Genomic DNA, 9,596 nt, shown 5'->3' on the forward strand with positions numbered 1-9,596 from the left:
TATATATATATATATATATATAACTTCGGGACATAAAGTTCTTCCACTCTAACATTACATGCTTGTTTTTGTGTTTCAGATGCTGCAGGTAGTTGTTGAAGAATCTCCTCTCTCAGAGCCAGGGTCTCCTGCCCCAGAAGTGGACTTCTCCTGTTTAAGTGTGTCCTTTTTCACCTTGTACTGTGGAGGGTACCATGCAAGAGCAAATGGAGGCCTCACGGTGACCACAGTCTTATAACCTTGATATATATTGTATTTTATACATATCAAAACCTGTCAGTGTAATGCCTTTTTTTGTTTGTTTTTTGGTTCCAGCTAGAAAAACATGAAATCGTGATCCCTCTGAAAGGTAACATTTGTTTATTGATTGATCAATTTCGTGATAGAAATGGACTTTATTCAATTATGTACACCTTACCACCTTGTCTCATATTCTGTCATGACTCTAGTTTCCTTTGAATCTTGTCTGAAAAGGATCCACGATTAGTTGTAACATCAAGCTTTATTTGATAAACATTTATTTTAACTGTAAAATAAAGACTGTAAAAATACTGTAGTCTGTTTAGTTTTGTAAATTTTTTAAAATATATTTTAGCACGGATGGAGCCATTATATTTACACGCAAAGCATTCTGGGTAAAGGATGACATTAACTAGGTCATCGGTGCGAGGCTGTTAGCGAGCTATATCTACCCTGAAGGTTAATCTTGGACTATATCTGATGATCGACTCTTTTTAAATGAAACTAGAGAGCGTTGACAGAAAGGAGAAGGTAGAAATGACTCAGCCTGGAACTGAAAATATGGATGGAGGACAACAGAGCTGCTTCATGGAAGAGGAACCTCAGCTTAGCCTGTTAGCCTTCGCGCTAGCACCGACGCTATATAGCCTTATATGTATTAGCTCAGCGCTAGCGCTACAAACAAGTTAAACTGAGGTCCTCCATCCATATTTTCAGTTGCAGACTGAGTCATTTTTTCATTCCCTCTCTGTCGTGGATGGAGGACCTCAGTGACAAGACGAGAATGTGTTGCGCTGAGCTAATACATAAATGTGTATTAGCTCAGCGCTACACATATGGTGATAGCATAGGGGCTAACGCTAAAGCTAACAAGCTAAGCTGAGGTTCTTCTTCCATGAAGCAGCTCTGTTGTCCTCCATCCATATTTTCAGTTACAGGCTGAGTCATTTCTACCTTCTCCCCTGTCAACGCTCTCTGGTTTCATTTAAAAGAGCCCATCGTCAGATATTGTCCAAGATTAACCTTCAGGGTGGATATAGCTCGCTAGGAGCCTTGTGCCGATGACCTAGTTGATGTCATCATTTACCCAGAATGCTTTGCGTGTAAATAAAATGGCCCCGTCCGTGTAATATATTTTTAAACTTTTAGTTTAAAAATTATAAAAACTGAACAACCTACAGTATTTTTACAGTCTTTATTTTACAGTTAAAGTATATGTTTATCATATAAAGCAGGGGTGCCCAAGCTTTTTTGAACCAWGAGCTACTTTTGAAGTCGGCAGTTTGCCGAGAGCTACTCGTCCGGTCTCAGTATAAAAAAAAAACATAATATGGTCTCCCTACTCTTCACTTCTTTAAAGTAAATAAAACAGAACATAATGTGTTGCTAGTTTTATTTAATTTAAGGTATTGTCAAACAAAACTATCTACCTAACCATATATTTACCAACAAATAAAAAAAGAGATTAAAATCCTTACTTAACTCCTGACAGAGAAACATAAAAGTGATGCTTGAACAAAAAGGATAATTTTTTTTACCTCCTTCAATTAGTACTCACTGTAACGTGTGAGCTATGAGGGCTGAAAACATGCCCAGTGAGAACCACAGAGTCAAATAACTTTGGAGCACGGGAACTTGTCTCCATTTATTCAAAGAACTCTCCTCTCTTCTCTCCATACAGGGGAGGAAAAACAAAACAAAAATCTATCAGGTTCAACATGGCTACCACAAGAGTGCCGCCCCCTTTTTTTTTTTTTCAAAATCAAAGTACACAATATAAAACTGTCTCGCAGGTAGCTATAAAACCCAGTGCTGAGCTTCCAGGACCGGTTTCACCTGATCAGATCTGTTCCTTTTATTGCCTGAAAGAGATCCATCAGGTGGGTTTCTGAATTTTATGCATTATTGCAGAAATATCGCCCACCAGTGGTTCAGGGGGCAGGCTGTTATAAAACCCGGTGCTGAGCTTCCAGGACTGGTTTTACCTGATCAAATCTTGCTTTTATTGCCTGGAAGTGATCCATCAGGTGGGTTTCTTATTTTTGCAGAAATATCGCCCACCAGGGGTTTCTGGCTGAATCCAGGCGGGAGAACGGGTGCTGGACGTAGGATCACGGTTCCACCTCACTGGATCTCTTCCTTTTATTCCCCTGCATCAGCACCAGCAGCCCCGTGCTGGAAATCAGCCGTTTCATCCACCGGAGCTCGCCCGACTACATTTGATTGCTTATATCTCCGCTTGTGAACATCCCAGTAACTTGCAACCACCTTCAGGTTGTAGCGTAGTCCAGAACATTAAAATGAGCTGTCTCCCGCCCCGATCCGACGCTCAGAGCCGGCGCTAGAGGCTCTGGAGTAAATTGAGTACTAAATTGCCCGCCAAAGCGCCTTTTTCGGCCGGTCGTTGGTTAATAGCTCCGCGGGGGGACATCCCAGGAACTTGCAACCTCTTTCAGTTTGTAGAGGAGGACCGCAGCTTTCCAAAGTCATCTCACTTTCCCGGATCCGATGCTCAGAGCCCATGAGAGAAGCAAACAAATTTTGAAATTTCCCCCCAAAAATGCGTGTAAAATGCACTAAGTCGTGCGTAATTTGCTTATAGCTCTGCGATGCAACGCCATAGAGACTCCATTCAAGTATCAGCTTTTAGGACAGAACCAGAGCTTTAAAACCCAACCAGCCACTCCGGGATCCGATGCTCCTATCCCGGGGAGGCGGGCTAAAACCACCTCCGGCAGAGGTCAGACGGTGCGTAATTTTGGAGGTTTTTTGCTTATATCTCCACGGGCGAATGTTGCAGGGACTCCGCTCAACTTTCTTCTTGTAGGGGAGAGCCAGGGCTTTAAAACCCGACCATCCACGCCGGGATCCGATGCTCCTAGCCCGGGAAGGGGGCTAAAATCACCCCAGTGGGAGGTCCGACGGTGTGTAATTTTGGAGGTATTTTTGCTTATATCTCCGCGGAGGAACGTCACAGGGACTTCATTCAACTTTCGCCTTGTAGGGCAGAACCAGAGCTTTCAACAAGACCAGCCGCTCCGGGATGTGACGCTCAAAGCCGGCGCTAGAGGCTCCGCAGCAAGGTTGCGCTGCGCAGGCACCTGGGAATCAGCGAGCGACTGGTTGGTCACCCCTGATATAAAGTCTTTAATTGGCGTTTATTCTGACTGTTGACTTTTTTACCTTCTCTGCGACCTGCAGCCTGTTTTTATATTGTTCTAGTCATGTTCTGTCCTTCCCCTTTCAAGCTTTGGAATCTATTTTAGTTTATTCTATAAAAACAAAAAAAGTTAAAGCTTTTAGATGCACACCAACACTTTCACATCTGAGGTGTAGAATCTGTGCTTCAAATGGGTATGCCTTCACAGAACTCTGTGTAATTGTGTCTATTCAGGGGCTGTTCTCATTAATTGGAAATAAATTGACAGAAGTTTATTCACTCCTTAATAAATTCTCAGTGTAGAAACAGAACTTGAGATGTGCTTAAGGGGATTATTCAGATATTATGAAGTGGGGTAAAAAGTGGGCCTGGAGATTAGCTTTTAAAACAACCCCACTTTGAAGAAATAGTTTGTTTTTGACTGGCTTGATTGATTAGTTTGAAAAGACAAAAACAAAATGGATTTCTGCCATTTTAAATCAAATATATTATTATAAACTTACATGACTTTTTTATTTCATGAGGATTCTAGCAGAAATATTATTCCTGCTGTTTGTGCTCGCAAATCAAAATTATATGTAACAGAGTTTGGCTTAAATAAAAGAAAACGGTGCTATTTGATTTTATCCTCAGACACAAGTGGGCAGTACCATGGGATGTTGACTTTTGAGCGCAAAGAGCTGAAGAGGTACAGCATTTGGGATCAGCAGGAGCTGGACCTGTGTGGGTTTCGGTTTGAAGATGACGAAGACCCTTCTTCTGGTATCCTGCTGTTTTATGTGTCAGAAATGGCTGCTGTTGCCATCCAGCAGGACCTCTGCCATCTATGTGTCAAGAAAGAGAGATCCGTAAATACAGGTGAGAATACTGGAGACTCTGCTGCAGATTTAGTTAATTATTTCAAAACCACTTTTGCTTGATGTGTGTTTTATTGATTATTTGTTTAAATAGGAAACGCCAGCCCCTTCATCCTGCTGACTCTCAAAGATCCTTTGGAGGGAATGGAAGGAGCTTTGTTGCGTTCTGTGCTGGACATTGACTGTATCAGAAATATGACTCATGAACAAATTATTTCAGGTCACAGTGGAAATCTACTTGGTAGTTTTGCAGACCTCAGCGCTCCAGTTCTTTCTCTGGGTGATTGCGTAGAGCTGATTACAAGAACTGGACAGGACTCACATCTGCTCTCTATGCTGGGCTTACAAAGCACTGACCCTCAGCTAAACCAGTACCAGGACTGTCCAGACTATGATGAAGACGACCTTCCCACAGCTCACATCTGGCTGGAAGCTGACTTTCAGAAGGAGTTGGAGCTGGAGATGGGACCAGATGAAACGGACACACAAATTGAACCAAATGAGGACACAGAGACACAAACTGACCCAAAAGAGGAGCAGAAAGAAAAAGAGCAGGAGAATCCCTCTGATGTAAGGGGTTACAAATCTTTTTCTTTTTCTTTTTGTTATGACTCTTTAAGTTGAAGCAGTCTACTTGTGTTTCCACTTTCTAAGTTGTTAAATCAGAATGTTCCCCTAATTATGTTCAATCCACAATATTGTCCCATTAAACAAATGTAAACTGTGAAAACAAGCCACATGGTTTCTAAATATTGTTTGTTACTTTCTTGGTAATCTTACAGTTTTTGTATATCCTTTTTATCTGTGATCTTGCACTTTATTACATATTCCTCTGGTTTATAAAATGAATTTATGTCCATAGAGCAAAAAGGAAGAAGCCCAGCCTGTGTACACCRTTTGCCATCGAAGAACAAAAGGATCCTACTGTGTGTCACTGAATAAACCAGACTCCAACTGGATTAAATATAAGCATCGTGGTCTGGCTCGAAGGCAAGTTCACCACGTTATCCTCCAGGCAGCCCGCTGTGACGGGTGTTAACCTCTGACTTCAATTACAAACCTCTAATGCTACTGGTTTTTTATCTTAACCTTCCTATTATCCTGTCCATTTTTTCTGTTTAGGTTGATCCAGTTTCCTCCGCCGCCATTGAAAGGAGGAATAACTGTCACCATGGAAGACCTGAAGTGCCTCGAAACTGGGCAGTACCTCAATGATGTCATCATCGATTTTTATCTCAAGTGAGTGAAGTATTTTATAGCTGCAAAATTATTGGATTTTGTTGAGACCAGAGCTGCACCTAAAATGACCAAAATGTTTTTTTTAATTCAGATACCTTATCCAGAATACATCTGCTGCTGTTGCAGAGCGCTGCCACATCTTCAGCAGTTTCTTCTACAAGCAGCTGACACGCAGGGACAATGCCAGCGAAGGTGGTAATAATGACTCGTAAGTTGGCTTTTTTTAATCTGAAATTGGAAGCAATTCAAAAGCTAAAACAGAATACAGTTGTTGGCAGCTTTAATGTATGTTTCAACAGGAAGTTGTAGAATAAAACACAATTTGTGGAAACAGATTTTCCGCYCAGTTTTAATTTGACGTTGAGTCTTTCGGTCTTAGTCGTGCTGTTAGCCTGATCAGAGGCTGATCAGACGTTCCTGTGGTACTGTCAAAGGTTTTATTCTGTGTGTGTCCAGTTGTCAGAGGCAGAGGCGGCACCAGCGAGTAAAGACATGGACTCGACATGTGGAGATCTTTGAAAAGGACTTCCTGTTTGTGCCTGTCAATCAGGAGTAAGTTAACTATGCATTAAAAAAGTGCTGTATAGTCTTTTTTTATTGAATCTTAAATGTGTCACGTTGCGCTCTCTTTGTTTTCTTTTATTTAGGGCTCACTGGTATTTAGTTGTTATTTGCTTTCCTGGCTTGGAGGAGCCAAAACTTGAGGACCGGGCAGGAGAGGCACTTGGTGACGAAGAGGCTGAAGAATGTTCTAAAACTGAGTCAGAAACCCCAGTGACGTCAAACTGCAGTGACGGCGTGGACTCAGAGAAAGGTACACATCTGTGTTAGGATGAACGTTGTTGTGATACTAAGATGAAAAAAAAAAAAACCCAAACTGTTGTTTTGTTTCACATTTTGTTCAGACACTCAAGATGAATCCACCAAAGATTCACCACCCTGTCCAGTTGTAAGGACACGTTTTCCTGTCCACATTTAAAAGGCTCATGATTTTCTAAAATTGTGTCTTAATTTACTTTACTAAAACCACATTAATTTTGTCTTTGTAGAGCTGCACAGAGCAAACATGTCAGAGAAATACAGTTTGCAAGAGGTGAGTTGGACACCACACACTTACTGCTTTATTTACAAGCCTTGGTGCGGATGTTTGATAGCATTTTTTTCTGTCCTGTTATTTATTATATTTTGTTTTTGTATGACAGCTGTTCTAAATTGTTTTAACTACTGGATGACATCAAACAATAGCAGCAGCATCATAAACACTCCAGACACTACTACACAAAGGAGATTTGCTAATTAAAGAATTATTGAAACCTTGGCTTTTATATCCTGGACGACTATTTTTGTGCCTTTTTATGAAGTTAAGTTCACACTTAGTAACAATGAAGGCTGGTTATTTAAAAAAATTTTTTACAATTGTGCACCTCCCTCCAGACTTAGAAATGTACTTTTATTGTATTTTCTCAAGATAACAAGTCATCTATCTCATCTCAAAATAAGGGAAATCAWGTATTTAAACAGAAAAGCTCACTTTCACTCCCACACGTTTGTAGAAAGCAGCCAGAAGCAACCAGTCAGCAGTACTTCCCATCATAATTATGGGACAAATAATRTAATCTTCAATAAAATCACATCAAAACTAATAACAGCAGTGTCAGAGCACTTTGGTTTCATAGCCAACACAACATATTTTAGTTTTTTTTTTACTTACGCCACAGCTGAATTGGACTGAATTGTGTCTTTTTTTTGTCTGCAGGCCGTGTATTCTCATCATGGATTCCCTCAAACTTTCTCTTCATGAGCGAGTTTTCAAGCTTCTACGAGAGTAAGTTTAACGCTGAAATGATYCGTCTGTTTTGTGTTTGCTTGTGTGTTGAGACGCCACGCGTGTGTTTTTCAGGTACTTGCAGTCAGAATGGGAGGCCCGTCGAGGATCATCACGRGACTTTAATCCTGATCAGATGAAAAGCTCGCATTGCAAAGTTCCCCTGCAGGATAACAGCAGCGACTGTGGCCTTTATCTCCTTCAGTATGTTGAGTGTTTTTTAAAGGTAAAGATCTCTCACGTTTTAATTATACTCTAATATCTTTTCGAGCTTATGACTTTTTATGGTGTATTCATAGRAGATTGTTTCTTTTGTTTTCAGGATCCTGTAGTGCATTTTGACCTGCCTCTTTACCTTCAAAAATGGTTCCCGAGGCAACTGATCCGAAAGAAACGAGATGAAATTCGAGATCTGATATTAAACCTTTACCGACATCAGAACCTGGATAACGTGGAGAATAAAAAACTCTCTCGTTGAGTGCGTCAACATTCCTGCAGTTTTTACACATCGCTGCTCATACTGAGCAACAGACTGAACTGTAAACATGTCCTTTTTAGTTTTAATCAATGAAACACAAACCTTTGGCTGCCTGTAGGTCCCGTGTATGAGTATGAAGTCTGTACATCTAACCAAAAAGACTACAAATTTATCTACACATGCAAATGTTTGTATATCCCGATTTTTTTATAACTGATTATTTTATGCTCATGAAAAATTTTGTAAAAACGTTATAATTTGAAATTTTTTTTTAATCTAAAGTCCCTCCTTAAAATATGACAGTAGTAAAACGTAGCAGCATTGTGAACACTTTTGGCAGATTTTAATAGCTCTGTTGACATTTGTTTGATAAATAACACATTGTGATAATGGATTGGTCGTGTTCTCAGTCAGCGCTTATCTAGTCAAACTAACATGTTGAGTCGCTATGTGTTTTGTTGTGATTGACTTAAAAACGGGAGACATGGCAGCCACCTCGCTGCAGCTAATTTAAACTTTGTGCTCCTCTTGTGCAACTATTTTGCAGTTTATCTCAAACCCCACAATTTGTTTTTAAACCAACGCGTTTTTACTGGGTTTCTACTAAMGTTACTGGATTATAACAAAATAATTGACTACATGACGTGTCACTCATCATTCTCCAAATAACAGCAAAGTCCTGAAATATTTATATAGGATAATAGAAATGTATTTTTAAAACACTAGATTAGGAGTAAACGTAGATTTAGAATTCACGTAGTGTTTTTTTTTTCCAATAAAAAATTATCCAACTTAAGCAAAATTAGAAATCTTGCTTTTTTCTACTCCTCTGTAAATTATTCCCACCAGAGAACCATTTCTAATATTTTTGTTTGTTTTGATAATAAATACATTTAGTGCTGTGAGTGTTGAATGAACAGCAGTGAGGTGTTTCTGAGATACGTTTAGTTTCAAATGTGTATTAAAACTTGTAGAACAAACATCGTTTGTCACTTTGAATGAAACTAGAAGAAAATCATCTGACATTCTTTTATAAATTGCTTACAAAAAGTGCTTGCCTTTTGTTATTTTGTTTTAGGTTTTGGATTTTTTTTTTTTTAATTTGGTAGCATGTTGACACCTTGCTTGGTTAGCTCAGATGTGTTTACAGTCRGATCCCCTCACTGCTTGGCTCCATAAGTCCACTTCACGCTGCACCAATCAACTACATAACACTGTCAAGAGTTATGAATACAGTCATAAMGGTTATAAATTATGTTAGAAGCAGAGGATTTCAGCTTCAGTGACTGTTATTTACATGTACACGGTAACTAGTGAAGCCATCAYCTTGTTTATAGAAAGTTAACATTGTTCAAACACTGCACCTTGACCATCTGGGTCTTTCATCTGTACTGTCTTTTAAACAGGAGGTTTACCCATCCCACCCCTGTCTATTGTTAAGGGGCAGATCTTGACTGGCTTAATATTAGGCTCAAGGTATGGAAGTAGCTCTGACGTATGTAAATATTCTTAGCATTATTCATACACATATTTGGTAGCTTTGTGTAAGTATCTGGGCATCTCGTTCACAAGTGATGGTGAGGTGAAGAGGAAGATGGATTAAGCCTCGTCTTCAGTAAGTATGGAGGACCAAAACTGAAAAGCAGAAATATATAAACAGACCAATAAATTAATACATCTAAAATGCACCAATGAAATTAAAAAACAGCTAACTTTTGGTTTATAATTAAATGGACATTCAATTATTTTTCCAGCTTAGTTCCAAGAAGTTATATATTTTAGCACATAATTTAAAAT

At 39.5% G+C, this 9,596-nt stretch overlaps 1 protein-coding gene across 3 annotated transcripts in view; it reads left to right on the plus strand.

Moving 5' to 3' along the window:
• The window catches only part of LOC106527146 (uncharacterized), a 20,521-nt gene extending 11,670 nt beyond the window's left edge, over window positions 1-8,851 (plus strand). For all 3 annotated transcript variants that reach the window (XM_014021937.1, XM_014021934.1, XM_014021935.1), the window contains exons 10-23: window positions 80-220; window positions 316-349; window positions 4,034-4,258; window positions 4,352-4,827; window positions 5,120-5,247; window positions 5,380-5,496; window positions 5,588-5,704; window positions 5,953-6,048; window positions 6,144-6,310; window positions 6,402-6,445; window positions 6,546-6,589; window positions 7,253-7,321; window positions 7,397-7,547; window positions 7,644-8,851. In XM_014021937.1, the coding sequence (XP_013877391.1) occupies window positions 80-220; window positions 316-349; window positions 4,034-4,258; window positions 4,352-4,827; window positions 5,120-5,247; window positions 5,380-5,496; window positions 5,588-5,704; window positions 5,953-6,048; window positions 6,144-6,310; window positions 6,402-6,445; window positions 6,546-6,589; window positions 7,253-7,321; window positions 7,397-7,547; window positions 7,644-7,799 (1,965 nt within the window). In that variant the 3' untranslated portion in view covers window positions 7,800-8,851. The remainder of the gene's footprint in view (window positions 1-79; window positions 221-315; window positions 350-4,033; window positions 4,259-4,351; window positions 4,828-5,119; window positions 5,248-5,379; window positions 5,497-5,587; window positions 5,705-5,952; window positions 6,049-6,143; window positions 6,311-6,401; window positions 6,446-6,545; window positions 6,590-7,252; window positions 7,322-7,396; window positions 7,548-7,643) is intronic.
• The last annotated feature ends 745 nt before the right edge of the window (window positions 8,852-9,596 follow it).

Source organism: Austrofundulus limnaeus, unplaced genomic scaffold (assembly GCF_001266775.1).
Source record: "Austrofundulus limnaeus strain Quisiro unplaced genomic scaffold, Austrofundulus_limnaeus-1.0 Scaffold310, whole genome shotgun sequence".
NCBI classification, from domain to species: Eukaryota; Metazoa; Chordata; class Actinopteri; order Cyprinodontiformes; family Rivulidae; genus Austrofundulus; species Austrofundulus limnaeus.